The sequence below is a fragment of the Trachurus japonicus genome, unplaced genomic scaffold (genome assembly GCF_045865225.1).
Source record: "Trachurus japonicus isolate A0001 unplaced genomic scaffold, Traja_1.0 AP030911.1".
Lineage (NCBI taxonomy): Eukaryota > Metazoa > Chordata > Actinopteri > Carangiformes > Carangidae > Trachurus > Trachurus japonicus.
In genome coordinates, this window is record NW_028221044.1 from 1 (window position 1) to 19200 (window position 19200).

At 39.3% G+C, this 19200-nt stretch overlaps 1 protein-coding gene across 2 annotated transcripts; it reads right to left on the reverse strand.

Annotated features, from left to right (window-relative positions):
- Nucleotides 1-1703: 1703 nt before the first annotated feature.
- LOC146959914 (uncharacterized) lies at nt 1704-5212 on the reverse strand. Of its 2 annotated transcripts, XM_085772788.1 has the most exons (4): nt 4070-4872; nt 3721-3879; nt 2601-2696; nt 1704-2238 (listed from the first exon to the last, which is right to left on the reverse strand). In XM_085772788.1, exons 1-4 carry the CDS (start codon nt 4586-4588, stop codon nt 1927-1929), a joined length of 1086 nt encoding a protein of 361 aa, XP_085628914.1. In that variant the 5' UTR covers nt 4589-4872; the 3' UTR covers nt 1704-1926. The 2 variants fall into 2 exon arrangements, with proteins under 2 accessions (XP_085628914.1, XP_085628916.1); XM_085772790.1 differs by lacking the exons at nt 1704-2238; nt 2601-2696 and having other exon boundaries at nt 3797-3879; nt 4062-5212.
- Nucleotides 5213-19200: the final 13988 nt, after the last annotated feature.

Here is a 19200-nt window from a genome sequence, read left to right on the forward strand (position 1 = left end):
GTTTTCTCAACCTTGGGGTCGGGACCCCATATGGGGTCACCTGGAATTCAAATGGGGTCCCCTGAAATGTCCAGTAGCTAATTGATAAAAAAAAATGACTGATAAAAAATATTGTTTTAACTTATTATTATTTTTTTAATGATGATTAAACCACACACAATCTTAAACAACTGTTTTCTATACTTTAACTTTCTCAAATATAAAGTGAGCATCTTGATTGATGGCCACGATCACATCGGGTCGCCAGAAATTTGTGATCTCAAAATGGGGTCACGAGCCAAAAAAGGTTGAGAACCACTGCCTTAGACTGTCCTTGTCAGAGCAGTCACCTAACCTGACCCTAGACACCATCCAACACTTTGAATGAAACTGCCCGGGGTTGATCCAGTGCTGTGCCATCGAGGTTTCTGAATGTGTCCTATCAATAGACTTGAGTGATTTGGTGCGATAAACCGATGTTGTAGCTTTCTCATACAGCGCTAGATTTGTCCTTGGCCTCCACACTGCAAAAAAAGAAAAGTTGAGTGAACTCAAAATTTCAAGGCAACAAACTTCGATAAAATTTTAAGTTAGGAAATTAAACAAAATATTTTAAGTTTTGCTTCTGAGTTTGCTCAACTCCGAATTCTGAGTTTTGACAACGCAACTGTAAGTTGTCCCAACTTATAATTTTACATTGTAATAACTTTCAATCCTTACTTCTGCTAACTCTCCTGTAAGTTGTACTAACTTACAAATTTACATTGTAATAACTCTTAATCCTTACTTCTGTCAACTCTCCCATAAGTTGTACTAACTTGGAAATGTACATTGTAATAACTTTCAATCCTTACTTCTGCTAACTCTCCTGTAAGTTGTACTAACCTACAAATTTACATTGTAATAACTTTTAATCCTTACTTCTGCCAACTCTCCCATAAATTATACCAATTTATACATTTACATTGTATTAACTTTTAATCGTTACTTCTGCTAACTCTCCTGTAAATTATACTAACTTACCATTATCATTTTTATATTGTAATAACTCTGATTTATTACACATAATCCACTTAACTTTGGGTAAGACAGTATAACGGAATAATTTTAGAGGAATTTAAAATTGCACAATGCAATAGTTTATAATGTAACTCACCTTTATAACTTAATAGAACTAACAACAACTTCTACTCAAATGTATAAATAATTATACAGATGCAACATGTACATTCAAAACATTTGTTTTATTTAAAACTGCACCTGCATGCATCAAATCCCTTCCAACAGGTCCAAGTATGTGCAAACTAATGAGACCCATTTGTCCCTGTCCTGGCAGTGAACTTGCACTACATTGCATACTTGTAAACTTTGAGATATAAAATATCAAACATGCGTATTCCAAGACCATACAGAACCAGTATGAATAAAAGTTCAAATATAAGTCATATATCCAAGACCATACAGAACCAGTATGAATAAAAGTTCAAATATAAGTCATATATCCAAGACCATACAGAACCAGTATGAATAAAAGATCAAATATTAGTATGAATCTAACAAATGTGTTAACAAGGTTACTGAGTGCCATGACTTAAGTTTTCAAAATCTCAAAAATGAGTCATGTATACAAGGCCATACATGACCAGTATGATACAACTATGACTCACAAATCTGTTTAAGGTTACCGAGCGCTAGAACTTCAGATCTCAAAATAATCAGCAAATTCTTTCTTCTGACACTGCTCAGTACCATGACAATTTTCAAACACTGAATCTTAACATATAATATGTATAAAGAAAACCTAATAAAGTGCAAACCAAGTAAAACTGTAAGACAGTGGGAGTTCGAGGTACATCAGATTTGACGGTGAGTAACAGGAAGACTAAATTAGCATGGTGTTCAGAGGTCAACAATGCCAGATCTGGCATTATCAGTTAACTTGTGGATTCACTGAAGGAGTTTGTTTTTGAGGGATCTGACCCTTGCAGAGAGGTCTGTACCAAGTTCCATGAACACCTTCTGAACGGTTTCAAATGTGTACCTGAGATCTTTGGGGTACTTAAGGTTTAGAGCATAGATCAGTCCAAAGAGGTAAGCAAAAGCAGTTGGCAGGTCAGGGAGATCTTGGAGGACAATCTCTTCTTCCACAACAACAGCAACACCCACGACATGTTGAGAAGCTGCATTGCCATCATCCTCCAACACAGTGAGGATACCCAAAGTGAGGCCCTTCGTTTGCTCCACTTCCGGGTCAGTGTCCTTATGTTGACAGACATAGGAAAAGAACAACACATAAGGTGCAAGACATTTGTCATTAAAATCCTATGAATCAGAATAAGCAATTAGCCTAACATAATTCCAAATCATTGAATAAATATATTTTTCCAAATAGAGTTAATTATAGTTTTGACATTAACTATTTCCATCCCATACCCCACAATCAAAAATTTAAAGCCCCATACACAAATTAACTGACATTAATTAGGTTACATAAACTCATAGCCAGGACAGTACAACTATTGAAGACACCCATGACATTGGGAAAGGGAACAATGAGGATAGAGAGGTAGTGGTTTAAGTCAACATTAAATACAGTATAATAACTATTTAGAACCACTCACAAGACAGTTCCTGAAGAGCTTCTCCTGACTGTCACGGAGATACAAGGGAAGGCCCTTCAATGCTGCAGTTTGTCGATGTGCAGTGATGTCAGATGTCTGAAACAAAGAGTTGCATGAAACATTACAAGTAGCTGAAACTGAAATACTGTATAAAGTAGAGTAAACATGCAAGCAGCTGTAAACACACAGAACCACTGTATCTCAGTAATTTGCTCTATAATTGTGTCAGTCACTTAGATACCCTTGCATTTGCAGCTCTGGAAAAAAATGAAGAGACCACTCCCGAAATAGGTATGTGTTTGAGTAAAATTATTATTACTTTTTGTTTTATTCCATCAACGACTGACAACATTTCTCCCAAAATTGAAATAAAAATATTGTCATTTAGAGCTTGTATTGACTAAAAATTAGTAAACTAGTCTAAATAACAAATGAAGTCTTTTCAGACCTTGAATAATAATAATAATAATAATAATGATGCAAAGAAAACATGTTCATATTTATTCTTAAACACCACAGCAAGAATATTTTAATTCAGGCAGAGTTTATAAATCTGTTTTTGTGGAATAATGTCAATGTTTAATCCCAGCAGTGTTTTTTATAATCTTCCTAATCAGATGTGGTTCAGGGGATGACCTCATCAGTGTCTCATCAAGTACAATGAGTTGTGCTTAAAGAAAAGAATGACTGTCATTCATGTAGAGATGCTTTTAAGAAACATTTGTGAAAGTGGTCTCTTGTTTTTTTTTCCAGAGCTGTATTTTGAGGGTTTGTCACTATAAGGGTCACTTAACATTGCACCAACTGCAACCAATATTAATACAGCTTCAAAGAAAAGGCAAAATTCCTTTTATAGAGAATGTGAAGCTGACGTTATGTCGCCGCCATCTTTGGAGGATCGTGGGTGTAAACACTCGCTTGTCTCCCTAAAAAAAGTCCACACAGTAGATCATATGTTTTTACACAGCAGAACTGTCCCACCATGATTACTTTTAAGCAACTTGGGGGACTTTTTTTTTTTTTAGGGAGACAAGCGAGTGTTTACACCCGCGATCCTCCAAAGATGGCGCTGGCGTGACGTAACTTCACATTCTCTATATCCATAATGTTATGAATTCACCTCTTGATCTAAGCCGTTGAGGATCTGATCCATCTCAGATGAAAAAGCTGTCCTCCTCGCCCGATAGAGTTTCAGGAGCCTCCAAGTGTGCTGATGAAGGGCAGCTCTGAAGTTGTCCAATAGGTTCTTGTTTGTGATGCGATAAAACTCTTCCATTATCTGTTGAAAAGTGTGAAAAGGAAATTCAAATCCTCAATGATGACAAAAATCCTCAAAGTCAATACAATCTCAACACAATCTTCATGTTAAAATATGCATTGTAATCAACACACACAACTCTTCTACTCACTTTAAAAAAAAAGACTAAATCATAAACACAACATAATATATTCTTGGTTCACCTGCTTACCTCTGCCTCACAAAACAGACCAGGCCACCGTTCCAGAACCTCTGACACCATAGGCTGCAGCTCCACGATCTCCTTGCGCCTCAAGGAGAAAGTCAGCTCCATCTTTTGTCTGATCAGTGCATCATTCTTATTCTTCTTCTTTAACTCCTCAACCAGGGCTAGTCTTTCATCATCCAGTGAGTCATCATTGTGGTTTTCTGGATGGTCAGGGACATGGTTGATCTCACCTCGCTTTGCTCTCTTCAGAGAAGGACTCGCACCATCATCTTCACAGCTCCTTTTTTTCTGGTTAATGCTAACCTCAATACAGCCCGCCTGACGCAGCTTGGACCTGTAATTGCCAAGCTTATATTTTATGCTCATTTTCCATCCATCACACCCTGTTTCACTACCTGGCTCACGAAGGCAGGGGTGTCTACTGATGAGAGCAGAAGCAACTGATTCAATCTGGTCTTGATCAGGATATGCTTTTACATCAAAAACTGCCTGAGCAATCTTGTCCAAAATCTCTATCTTCATGTCTCTTGTTAGGTTGATACCCTTCTTGGTCTGTTCATATGCCTCATTGCCTTTGCGCAACTTCAGCTCCACATCATAGGAGAAGGACGGGATGGGAAAAGGTGAAGGCCACTCCGAGACACTTCGCAGATGGTTCTTAATAAAAGTTGAGGGACTCTGGACTGACTCTCTGCTGGATAAACTGGCTGTGTCCAGGGAAGACAATGAATCAACAGAGTCTGACTCTTGCTGAACATGTGCAGACTCCTCCCAAAGGATGTGCAAGATAGCATGCTGTGGTGGCAACTCATGTATGTCAATTAAATTACAAAGAGCATTGTTGAAGTCTGGATCTTCATACTGTAATGTGAAGCTGCCTTGAAGTTGAAGATTCTCTTGAAGAATGTTTTGCAACTGCTCAACCGATTCAGGTACTTCAGAAAGTGCCACTTTACGGGACATCCTTGGGGAGATTTTCACCAGCAGCAGTAATCCATCCTGTGTCACAACAAACAGGGACAAAACACAGAGGGGTAAGGTTGCATTGACTTTCAAGACAATTACTTGAAAAGTTAAATTCATAAACAATGTAGCAACGTCTTGCACTGTGTTCTACCTGCAAATCATCATTATAATAAATTAGATATGTGCTTCAAAATCAGATACTGACAAAAAAAAAAGATGTCTCCTTAGGCAGAGCAAGCTGGTGCAGCCCAAAAACACACAACCTACAAAAGAATCCAACAAAAACTGCACTGACAACCAAACCTAAACACATAGATAAAGGGTGATTGCAAACAGGAAACAGGTGAATGAAACAAGACACAGGTGAAACAAATCAGGAAATCAACTCAGGAGGGAAAACGAGAAAACACAGGAAGTAAAACTAACAGAAACACATACAGAAAATCTTTCAAAATAAAATGACAAACAGCATCTTGTTTAAATGAGAGAAAGAGAGAAAATGTGTGTAAGAGCAACACAGTTTTGTCTATAATGTGTAATCAGAGTTCACTCACCATTCTGTGTCACTTCAGTGGAGCAGGCACACTTTTGGAGTCACCAGCACCTTCCCTCCCACTGTGTATGCAACCAATGGATGATAGTCATTGAGAGCCTGAGGTTCAAAAATGTCAATGTCTGCATAGATGCTCTCCACAAGCTCAAAAGACCTAAAATGTTCAAGGTACCATGATGTGAGCTTTTTGCCAACAAAGGCTACTTTTTCAGAGTCAACTACTATAGTCACGATTTTGTAGAATTCTGGCAGTCCACTGCAATGTCCAGATGAAAGAATCATACCCTCCACATATCGGGTCCCATGAAAATAAATGTCTTTAGAAAGGGACACAGATTCAAGATGTGGATACTTTCTCTTAATCACTGTGCGCAGGGCAGCGTCCAAAGAAGTTGTTTAGATGTCAGTTACTTTCTCCACAACATTGGCTTGAAAGATGCGGTTTCAAAGAACTAATGGTTCTGAAATTGCAAAAGCAGTCCTGGTGGATGCAAGGCCAAGATGCACTTCTGTGATGCAGTCGGTAGTGTTTCACCAAAACAGCTTCAACGGCGTGGGTGAATTTGCAGAGCTTGCACTGCATTAATTTCAATCTGAAAAACAAAGATACAACAACATAGAATTTGCTGCGTATTAGTAAAGCAGTTAGTAGAAATTAACATTTTACCAATTCAATTCATTTTATTCATTTACTGATAATGTAAACAACAGACTGGACTAGGGATGACAAGACTGACAATATAATATTCTGTCCCATTGAATAACAATTAAAATATATTAAGGACACTACTTGGATAGCGACCGGGAAAAACACGGAGGACACGCTAAAAAATAACTGTGGCCCATTTCACACACGCACACACTGCGAGACTGTAACCCCAAAACTTTTTTTTAGAAAATTAACCTAGCAACCAGCTAAAACACGGAGGACAGGGTGAAAATAACTGTAGCCTAACGTTAGTACATGCACCCACTGTACGACTGTAACCCAAACACTTAAAAAAAATAATAAAACCTCCGGTGACGTTAGCGACCAGCTATGGAGGACGAGCTAAAATAACTGTAGCCTACTTCACCACATCCATGTACTTCTCACACGCGCACACTGGTTCTCCGAGTTCCTCACTGTCTCAACACACACTCACACAGCCATTTACTGAGACCAGCAGACGGTAAACTACCCGCATGGCAAACCAAGCCGCAGCCTGTAGCCGGCTCAATCTCCGGTTCCACTCGTTCCACTCAGGCCCCGCTCTCTCTGTCCCTACTGTCAAACTACCCTGCTGCACAGTGCGCAGCTCACCTGTGTTGCACTGCCATTAAATGTTAGCTCATTTTGCGACCACATTCTGAATTGGCATTAACCCTGATGGTTACTAGCTGTAACATATCGAACATGAATTGACATAATACCAACCAGTCAGAAGATAAACCGGTATTTGCTCAGGCAAGTTACAGCGCCGCTAGCATCAGTTAGCCGCTAACGTTAGCTATCGCTAATGACTGAAAAACTGTTTTGCGTACTAGCCTAAATGCTGAAAATGTGTAGGTCGCCTTCTCCATCAAACAACGTATAGCGCGGCACAACACAACTGGGAATAAAATCAAATCCCCTTATCATTTTAACTTAATTGAATGAAAGGTTGCTTACCTGTGTGGAGCAGCTCCAGGCAGCACGGCCACAGCTAGAGTGAGTCTTCAGTGTGCCAACTCGGAAAGTTGGCTTTCCCGCATTTCACAACAAATAATTAAGAGTTGGCAGAACTGTTGTCCCTTATATTGAACTCCAACTTAAAGATATAAGTATGACCAACCAACCAAATCGTTTTGAAGCACACAACTGGCTTGCTTTGTTGTGCTAACTAATATTATTGCCTAAACTGTCAATAATTTATATCTTCAAGTTTAACCAACTTAAATGACTGTTTTAGGCCAAAAAATGCAAGTTGGCTTTTTTGCAGTGCAGAGACATTTAAAGTTCTGAAATGTTCCATCATTCAACATTGCCTAACAACAGAAGAGGCAAGAGTGAGGCCCATCACACTCTGTGCTTAAATAAGTCACTGCTAGTCGAAGACGTGCTCTCCTCTAGGCTCATACTGCACTGTCACAGGGCTCAGGGAAATATTTATGGTTTCAAGCATGCTGTGAAACTTTCCTGACTGGTCAGAGAGGATGGACAGGTAGTGCTGCATCATGGGGGCGACTGAGCAGACACCTCCTCTAATCAGGCTGACACATTGTGGACAACAAAGCACACAGAGGACTAATGACTGCTGGCTCCTCAGTATTGCCTGTCCATCCTTATATTGTCCTGCCATGTTTATTCACCGTTATACGTCTGTCCACTACATTTAATGTACAATAAAAGCTTTGTAAGATAAAAGTGACAAAATGTTCATATCTAGGGATGGTTGATATAAAAATGAAATTTATATGGCAATTTAAATATATATTATTTTCTTTATTTAATCTATTTGTTAACCATGGACGGTGCATCAACATGATCAATAGTTATCACATCAATGAAAATGTGTCAAATACATTTGCTTAGTTAAATAGCTCATTTTCATCTGTTGTCCCTGGGCAGGTTGTTACAATACAATACAATTCAGCACAGTACATAAATGCATACTGTCTAAAAAAATACAATAAAATGATATATCACAACAATGAATGTGTGTAAAGGCAGTGCCAGAGATGAGGTAGTATGATTACTCATGGTTACAAGTCTGGTTTGCTTTAAGCCATATCTTAAGTTTGTGTTCAAAAGTTTGGTATTTACTGCTCTCTCTTACTGTAAATCAATAGGTAAACTCTTCCAGGAGTATGTGGCTCTGATTACGAAGACTGTGTGTATCTATCTGTAATATAACTATTTCTGCCAAGCTTAAAGGTTCTCTTTTACAACTTAGTGAGATGTGAAACTATCATGAGGTTTGAAGACTTTTCTGACTCCTGATACTTTTAAACACTGCCTTCAGCTTTTGAGGAGGCCAGATGGATAAACAACTGTCCATCTGTCCCTTTGTCATGACTATCATATCTCAGTAATACCCTGAGGGAACTTCTTAAAACTCAAAAATGAACTGGTTACATTTTGGAGGTTGAAAATTGAAGCTCATGGTGATTTCATGTTCTTCTGAATGCAATAGAAGGGAATTTCATCGGATTTAGTCCAAACTTGGACTAAATGAAGAACGGATGAGATATATTTTTGACCATCAGTCACAAATTTCAACTTATATGTCTAAGAAGATTACATTTTATTTTTCCATATGTTTACAATTGGAGGAAACTATATAACTGCATAGTTATTGAGGGGTTTCATGAAATAATGAAAAGGGTTCCATATTGTGAAGCTCTAGGATTTCACTGAAATATGATCGTTACATAAAGATTTTTGTTTCAACCAAGTTAACAGGCAAACAATCCCTTTATTGCCTCCACTCTTAAACTTGCCAGCATTATGTGAAGCAATTGTTGTGGAATGGCTGGCCATGTATAATGATAGGTTGTTGTGCCGTAGTGCAAAAAAAATGTGCACTGTGGTTTCCTTTTTTAAGAGGATGTAGCTAGAAAAAGAAGCTTTAAGAGACCCAGACAGAAAAGCTGCATGAAGAAATAAATTCAGTCTCAGTTGAGGGATTTAGGAATTGATGCATCAAATATTTTTGTTAGTCTGTGGCTTACATTGTGTTCAGATGAGTTTGTCGTGACTTTCTGTTTTCTTTAACATTTATTTCAACAATAATATTTTGAGGAGACATAAACTGAATGTGGGAAAGACAGTACATTTTCAAATAATCACTGGGAAGTTCACCGTGAATCACGAGAAAAGTGATTGTTTTGAATAGTCCCTCCAGAAAACGTGATTATGTGCTTGCATAATTCAAAACATAATCAGCCTCAGCCGTCTTTCACTTTTGCCGTCTTTTCACTTTTGCAACAAATCACCACTTTCTTTTCTGCTTTACAATCAACACGTTGTAAATATATATTTTTTATTCTATTCCGTAAATAACTGTAAATACTCTTGGAATATTATTGCACATAACTGTTAATTTTTTAAATATTTTTTTTATTTTTTTGCATGATTTCATAATCCCTGTATTTTTCCATAGCAAAAAAGTCACATAGGGCCTATGTCTTACTAGAAAGTTGAAGAATCTTGCATGTTTACTTCACACAGGAACAGACATTCCCCCTGTGTTGCCCATGGGAACTTTATGAAGTGACGTGATTACGTAATTAGTTATCGCCTCACATGAGAAGAGAAACAAAACTGAGAAAGCTTAAAGCAAGCCCCATCATGAATAAAAGCAGATCAGTCTCATTTACCAATGAATATAAGTGCGGATATAAGTTTGTGCAAAGCAGTTTCCCGGTGACTTATATGAAAGTGGAGGAAAATCATTTTTCATTTCATGCAATTATGTGTTGGAACACAGGCTGAAAATGACGCTGGACAACCATTTTTAATATTATGAAAATATGAAAAAAATGATTAAGTTAGATAAAAAAAATAGAAGAGAGGTGTGTGTCTGTGTGTGTTACACATTGACTTCATATACATGTATGGGATTAATGGCTCAAAAATATCAGTGAACTAGTTGATAAACTGATATCAGAGGTGGCTTTAATTAATGAATTGGCCTCAGCTGTGGTTCTGTCCTGAAGCTCAGAGGTTGCCACAGTAACTACAGGGTTACCACGTCAACAGACCCCAAGGCAGAGGCAGGTATAAGTGGAGAAAGAGGGTGGTTTTCTGCCTCAGCTATGGTCTCACATCTGTCCATTTTCTGAAATAACAGTAGCTCCTATCAGAACAGGAAGCAGACCATGAGTGGTACATCAGCACGCGCTCAGCTCTGACGTAAACAATGGAAATTATCGCGTTTGTCATATCCACATGCAACCGCTGAAACCCAACCGGGCCGAAAACTTCACACTGGTCCCCGGTTTCGAAAGACCACGGTTTCAGTGTTCCAAAAGCATGGTTGCTTGTGGACGGAACAGTAGCCTAAACCAGGAACATGTTCATGGTTGCAAAAATACCCGGGTTTGTGTGGACAAGGCCTAAGACAGCCCAAAAGATTCAAAAGTCAATTATTTTCTTTTTCATAAAATCACATTATTTTCCAGGTCCCGCAGTTTTTCCAAGTTCCTGCAATTTCATGGCATAAAATTGCAAACACCTCAGATATTTCATTTCATATTTTAGGAAAACCTGTCGCATAATCAAGGATTTGTGCCCGCAACAATCACAAGAAAACTCAGGGTTGTTTTTTGTTTGTTTGTTTTTTCTGGGAGGACTGTTTGAATGCATCTATCAATGAAAATGAATAGTTAAAGCAGAAGTAAGCGATCCGGTCTTTTTGGCTAACTTCCTGTCAGCCGATGGAGTCAGCAGTCCCCGCCCTCGTCCCTATGTCACCACATTCACGCGCAGCTTTTGGCTGCACACACAGAGAGGACTGCCCCTTTGCCGTTCTCTCTCCTCATTGGATAAAGGTTGTAGTATACAAGGAAAGTTTTCTCCTCGGTTTACAGCAGAGCAGAGTGACTGACAGACCCGTGTTTCAGACCAAACACTCTAGTGATTGCCATCGGAAGATAGAACTATTTAAGACTTATATTAACACAAACATTCCGCTTACTTCTGCTTTAATGAGCATACATCCACATTTACAGAAACCCTTAAATGCCTTACATGCAGTATATCTGTAATTCACAGGTTTCCCATAAATGATTAGTTCATTTGCCCCGCGCAGTGCGACATCACAGGACAGGATGGAAGAATAAAAGTTTGTTTTCACAAGTACCAGCCTGACTCTTCTAAACCAGGGTGATGGCATTATAAACATTGGATTCTTCTGTGCTCCTCTTCAACAGAGACTTCGCTGAAATTGCTGAAAGCTCTTGTTGGCAGGGCTCGCTGGGCTGAATACAGAGTGAAAGCAAACAACTGATTTCTGCCTTGACTGATGCGAAGCAGCATGATTACAGTTTAAAGATGTCAGATATAAATCTCACCCCCTTAATAAAAAGAAGGAGAAAAAAAGAATATCTCTCTTATCTGTGCCTCTAATTTCTGAAGATAGCAGTGATAAGCAGAGATAACATGACACAGGAGTGAAAACATAAATGTCTTTGAGATCCCTGGTGGCAGGGAGAAAAATGGTGTTTTATCAGTGTTTGTCAAGAGGCTTTAGCAGCAGCGGGGCTCTGATGCTGCCGTTGCTTCACTATAGTCTGACGAACGAGCAGACAGGTAGTTAGTCAGGCTGAAATACTCTGTCAGCTCCATTGTACTAAATTTCACATGTCCAGTTGAGCCCATGTGTGAATGGAGTGGGTCGTTGTGTCGAGAATTCACAGCAAGTTGACGAAATGTCTAACATGCTACCATAGTGAGAACATGAGTTTATTTGTATTATGCTCCTTTAATGTGTAATTTTAATTTAATAGTGCCTACTTTTTTATCTGTCTTATTTCTCCCAACCACTCTTCTTTTCCAAATGAATGTAAATCTACAGCAGGGTCTCCTAGTTTTTGGAAAGTCAAGACTTAAATCCTTATTTATGGTGACATCCTCATTTGGATGGTAAGGCCGGGCGATACAAATGTCCAACTGTACACGTTGAATGAAATGTTGAGGTCAGCCAGTCTAACAGCAGCATTATTCTGTTCAGAAATGAGCAGCTTCACTGGAGCAGCAGATAGCAATTTGCTCAAGACTCTCATGAGGCCAGTCCACTTTATCTGCTCCTGGTCCTTCTGTCTCTATTTACAGACACAACCCAGTGAGGCCACGCAAGCAAACAAACAAACCCACAATAAGACGAAAAATAATCCTAACAACCTTGTGTGGAGCATTTGAGTTACCACAAAAAAAAAAAAAATGAAATCCATTTATATTGTTGGCCAACCAATGTAAACATCTACAGAATATTTCATTTTTGTTGCTTTGTCATTGTGGCCTGTCAACATTTTGCAAAAAGGGAGAAATAACATTACTTTGGAGAGGCTGTAGCGTCTAGTCCGTGGCCCTAAGGCCACTTCTCTCACATCTTGATTTTGGTCACACAAACATTAAATCATGACTCCAGCTGGGCTCCGTTTCTCTGGGATGGGGACTTTTCCTCCTGTAAACAGTGTTGGGGAGCTACAGCTCCTGACGGATTCAAACAGCATTAGTAACATACCTCATATCTCGCTGCTTCATTTTAAATTCCCCTCAGAATTATGCTTGTAACAACACTTCCATGAATTCTGAATAATGTGTAAAACCTGGATATCCACTGTTGGCACGCTCCTCCTAGAACAATTAATACAATTTTAATAATTGCAAGTGTGTTGATTTGTATTGTTTTTACCTAGGCTATAACATATTTAAATGTCCATATTTAAACTTAATTTGTGTATTTTGCAGTATTATTCGATAATAAGATGCATTTATGGTTTTAAGAAACAAAACACATCTTAGGTTAGTTTTATTTCTCCTCTCTGGGGCTCTTGTTACAAGATTTGTACAGGTTGGTAAGCAAATTAGAATAGACAATCTTAGCTTCTCTTCTAAAGCCACTGCTGCATGGCTCAGGGTGGTGAGTGCTTTGTTGTGACATCACAGAGTCGCAGAAGTCTTCATAAGTTGAAGAAAACATGGAAATCCCACCTTACATGATATGCAACCTAAGTTTTACCAATTTTGAGAGCCTGTGTTGTCGTGTTACCTGTGTCTCCACCCTAGTGTCTTTTTTATTGTTGTCTTGATCTGTTTTTGTGCTTGTTGTCTTGGAGAGGCCGAAGACAAATTTCCACTACGGTGGACAATAAAGTCCTTCTATTCTATTCTATTCTATGTACAGTTGGATTTTTTACATCCACAGAATGATTTATGTGTAGAAAATCCATCCATCAACATCTAAAGCTGCAACTAATTACATTCAAGAAGTGATGAAGGTCATGAAGTCTAACAAAAACCATTTGTCCTATCATGATTTATTTATGATTACTGACTTTATCTATGAAAATCACTAGGTTATGTGATTGACTTCAACTTGATCAATCAGATTTGGAATGGAATAACATAAACATTTTCCAATTAAAACTGGGCTCAACTCCATGAAACCATAGGAGACAAAGAGCAAAGCATAGTATATCTCCAATATGCAATGCTATTCTATAGTGCACAGATGATCTATACTTGGTTTAATTTCCAAGAGTGGCCTGTGAGCCTTTGTTAATTGGAGGACAGCAGTAGCCATCTGGGTGGTCGATAGCCCTGATGAGATTCCCCTCTTTTATTTGTATCCGTGATTAATTGATCTAATTATGACCTTGTTAAATGGGTGAGCAGGATGACAATGTTCCCTGGCATATAGACAGAGCAGAGACGGTGTGTGTGTGTATGTGTATGTGTATGTGTATGTGTATGTGACTGTTTTAAACAGTTTGCATGTTTTATGATATATTTTCTCATTCCAAGCAGAGGTTGAGCGAGGCCTACTTACCTCAGATACCTTTGTGAGCCCATTCGAGCTTACCTCAGGTGGTGCAGTATGGCGTTAACTGAGTTTAGTGAGTGGGTGTGCAAGACACACATACGGTATTCTATTCACCTGGGTAATTGATGCAATTTTCTGTATTAGCTTTTGCACATATGAGATGGTAATGAATTGACAGAACCCGGGTTTAGGGATAAAGAGGACCAGGTGCACCATAATGTTTGTAGATGAGCCTCCTGGGCTCAACAGGGTCTCACCTCACATGATTCCACTCTGTTTCCCTCCCTCTCTCAATGCAATTCATTTTAACAAGTTTTTTTTTTCTTTTAAAGTGGCATGCCACCTATTGTACAAGCCAGTGTTTCTAGTAAATGAGACTATTGCTCACTGCAATTTATCTTTCACAGCTCTGGAGGAGCTATTTGTAAGTGCTGCTATTGCTACATGGCCAGTGCCAGTGTGTTAACATTAACAGCTGTTAATTTACCTCTTTTCTTTCTTTTCCTGTAGCCTTCTGAAGTCAGCATGCTAGCCACTAGCTCTGCTAACTAGTATCTAGGAAGGCATCATTTCATGGAGTCTGTGAATGTAAAGAAGTTAGACATGTATGTCCGAATAAACATTTTTCACTCTCAAAAGTGAATTTAGTAGATCATAAGTTTCATGAGAATTGTGTTTAGACCAAAAGAGATCATTATAAATGTGTTCTATACATCAGTTTTGATATATATGAGCTACAACATGAAACCTAGCATGGAAAGTGCACCATTTTAGCTGTGGGGAGCAATAAAGTCAATATATGGTAGCTCTGAGATAAGTTGAGCTATTTTGCAAGGGGTAAGTTGAGCCACCAGCCCCATGCACTTAATGAGTGTATTTTGGCTGCATATGTCTTAAAGGATAATTGCATTTTTTTTTTACAATCTGGACCTTATTTCTAGCATAAAATACGATCATTTTCTCACCCAGATAACTTTGGTGTCATTACAAGTCGTTTTGACGGAATTAGATCCAGCCGAGAGCCGTGTATAATGCGAGAACACAGGACACGCAATGCAGCCTCTAAATACCACATTATCCGCCGCGAAACTCGTTCATTTCACCAATATTTTGTTACGATACGCTAGTGCTATTCCCCTCTGAGTCCGGGGTTAGCTGTAATCAACCTCCGTGGTCTGTAGGTTGACCTACTGACCTCTGACCTGGATGATGTCATCTCTGAGCGCCACACGGTGTGGCTTGTTGCTAACGCTAATGCTACAGTTCGTTTCTGCGTGTTTCTGACTTGTCAGAACAAAATGAGCAGCTGGATGAACTTCAGCTTCCACAGGCTTCCTCTCTGCAGCCTGGACTCACTAAAGCTCCGGCTAGTTGCACTAAAAATGGACCTGAATGCCGAAGTGGAATGATTATTATCAGAATGAGCCGGGCAGCGGTCGGAAATGACATCATCCAGGTCAGAGGTCAGTAGGTCAACCTACAGACCCCGGATGTTGATTACATGCCGACGACTTAGAATGACGCCAAAGTTATCTGGGTGAGTAAATGATTGTATTTTATGCTAGAAATAAGGTCCAGATTGTAAACAAAACGATAATTATTCTTTAATTGTGACCCGTTCTATCAAAATGAGTCGGATGTCGCAACGTTCTATTTTTAGATAATCAGGTGATAACGTGGAAAACCCATAGAAAATCCCCAAAATTTTTTTACCCTAATTTCAAAGCAATGACATTCAAAAACAATCTCCCGAAGTTTCACAGTCCATATAATTGAGAAAAGGCACGTAAATGATGATTAAAGTTGACTTGCAACTTAAACCCTCTGAAAATGAGTGTTGCTTCGGTGCAAAACATGAAATATCTCCTGAACCGTTCATGATAGAGACGAGCTGTAAACTGCATCTGAATCGCAGGGTTTAACAGAGCGTAGCATCGATGCTAAACCGAACGTAGCAACGATGCTAAACCGAACGTACACGCTTGCACATGTTTTACAAAATGTCAACAAAACATGACAACTTCTGAACTGTTTATGATAGAGACGAGCTGTAAAAAGCATCTGAATTGTGAGATTCCCTGCTTTCCGAGGGTCATTGAATGGTGCATCTATGACAACAAGGGACCGTATAGGGTGCGTGTAATCACGTGGTACAGGAACAGATGCCAGAGTCACTGGCAAAAACTTTTACTGCAATTTTCTCAGATTTTAGAACGGAATAAGAGAGTGAAAGATCGTAATTCAAATGGCCACATCTCGAAAACCATCAAATGTATGACTTTGACTAGGGTATCATTTTAAAGCTTATTTTCTAATCTTTCCATTGATACCAAAATCTCAACTTTGAAATTTGGGTCACTGTGACTCATTTTGATGGATCGGGTCACAATTATTAAATCAAGATTCTGGATCTTTATGATTACGGTAAGTAGCCTATGTTCCTGAGAAGAGGCGAAGCTGGTTGTGTTAAGCTAAGCTTTACTTTCAAAGAGAAAGATGAGGGATTCTTCCCAAGATGCAATGCAATTGCAAAACTCTCCGAACCTCAGTGAGTTGGTGACTCAGCAGGAAGTCCCAGCAGTTTGTGTTCACCTGCAACCTGGACAGGTGGAGGAGTAAAGGGGGAGGTGGGGAGATGAATGGAAGAAAAGGAGGGGGGTAACTTAACTTACCCCGCTCCTATATACGCAGACATAACTACAATTGCTTTGATGTAGTGATCCTGAATAAAAGTGGCTCAACTTACTCTGGTCTCCTCTATTGTAACACAATACTAGTTATGCTAACATGGCTACGTTGCAATAGAAAAAAATAAACAAAAAAACATATACATCTCAACTTCAAATGAGTAATGAACCCTCAGGATGATCTTCAGAAAGGTCAAACCAGACAAAGGAACACACTCATAGTTATATCCTTTCATTTCTACTACATGCATACATATACTACAGGTAATCATGTTACATGTTGTCCTTCATGTCCAATAATCAGTGTCATTTACTCTGAGCAGGAGACTTCTGCTCCCTGACTTTAGTGGTCAGGCCGGCGCCTCCCCACAGGCAACATAAGTACCTTGTTAAATCTGCACCAAGCCTGGGGAGGGGCACTTGAAGGACAAACACCGGGAACAAATGAATCACCTACTTTACAGCTCACACACTTACAACAATATGAAGCTAACAAGGAAAAGCCATCAATCAGTTACACTGAGGACAGTTAGGAGCTGGAAAGAGAAGCATCTCCAGGAGGAGACAACGAGATGAGCATTATGTTAGATAACAACATTACACCCACAACACAGGAGGAATTATGTAGATCTTCATAGTCGCATAACAACATAAAAATCACATTACAAGGATACTCATAATTAAGACAAACGCACTCTGCGACTATTCAATATAAATACTTCATTGTTGTTTATTATCACTATTACATTAACGTGTAAGCAGGATTTTACTTTTACGTTTCAACTGGTCGATTTACCTTGAAGCTCCTACTCAAAACACTGCACCACTCTATAATGTAACACCAGTATGTGTTCTTCAATACGCACGGACAGAGCAGTGTCTGCTGGGTGAAAATGTGTTGTTGTTAAGATATGCTTGGTTGAACTGTGGATGAAAAAAAATCATCCACAGAAGGTTTGAAGTGCATTTTAAAGCAGCTCAACTCCATTTAATTCAAAACAACTATTTCTATTTTGTTGTCAATCTCTTCACGTACAGTTTCATGGTGATTTCCTGCAAACTGCCACTCTGAAAATGGCTGGTGTTAAACTGAGGGGAAACATCCATCATACTTGCCTGTCACTGCCCTCGTGGTAACATGCTCACTGAGTTCCAGCCTAAATCATTACTACGCTATGACTGATCAAGGCTGAACTGTCCTATACAGATCATTCTGTGATTTGGAGGAATCTGGTCACCCAACGCCAGGATCAGACTCCATGATGATTTGTTTGTCTTTCATGATGGTCACCATGTCAGATTAAACAATCACTGTGGCATAAACTCTTGCCGTGTCTTGATTGTGTCTTATGGCCTCGACCGATCTCCAATCACAACCCTGCGCGAGTTCATAGGTCATCAGGGAAGTGTGACAAGAAATTGTCAATCATGGCTAACAAAGCGCTGGGTCTGAAACCAGTAACTTACATTAGGGGCGTTTCCACTGAGCTGGAGCCGCTGCCCAACGCAGGAACTGCCCTCAAAGAACCATCTGCCAGAACGTTTCTGGGGCCCAAAGAGTCCCTGCCTTGAACTGACGCCACGACAAAGGCCCGAAGGAGTGCCGTGTGGTGCAGTGGGTTGAGCTGGATGCAAAGGCTACAGTCTTCACTGCAGTCGGCCCAGGTTTGAATCCTGCATCAGGCGGCCCTTTACTGCATGTCGTTCCCCCTCTCTCTGCTTCTCCATTTATGGAGAGGGAGGTAACGCCCACCAATAGTTCTTTTAGGAGGTGCTGATCCCTGAAAGTGTTCACCTTAAAGAGGCCTTCTTCAGATTTTTGATTGTTTTACACTTATCAACTATACTATCAAAAAAGCCCCCAAAATATGTGTGGTGGCCTGGGAAAACCCTTCACATGGTGGGATTTTGACATTTTCATTTTTTGATATTTCCATAAACTAGAAGTTTTAAGCCATTCATAACTGTTTGAATAGCTGAGATAGCCCTTTCAGATCAAAGGTTATGGGCATTTTATTCTATTATGACCAAAAAACTGAAAAGTGAGAAAAATGGCTTTAACTAGAACATTGCTGTTTTAACCCTCTAAAGACGAGTGTTTTACAAAACATTAAACAGCTTCTGAACAGTTTATGATAGAGATGAGCTGTAACCTGTATCTGAATCGTGTGATTTTCTGCTTTCTGAGGGTCCTTGAATGGAGCCTCTATGACAAGAAGGGACCGTATAGGGTGCGTGTAATCACGTGGTACGGGAACAGACGCTAACCTAGCGTAGCATTGATGCTAATCCGAACGTAGCACCAATGCCAAACAGAACGTAGCATCGACGCTAAACAGAATGTATAATCGGCACTTGCACATGTTTTACAAAACATCAACAACATATTATAACTTCCGAACCGTTTATGATAAAGAT

Excerpts from the sequence above, each read along its gene's own strand:
- LOC146959914 (XM_085772790.1), bottom strand. The coding sequence starts at position 5,149 with ATGAATTTAACTTTTCAAGTAATTGTCTTGAAAGTCAATGCAACCTTA.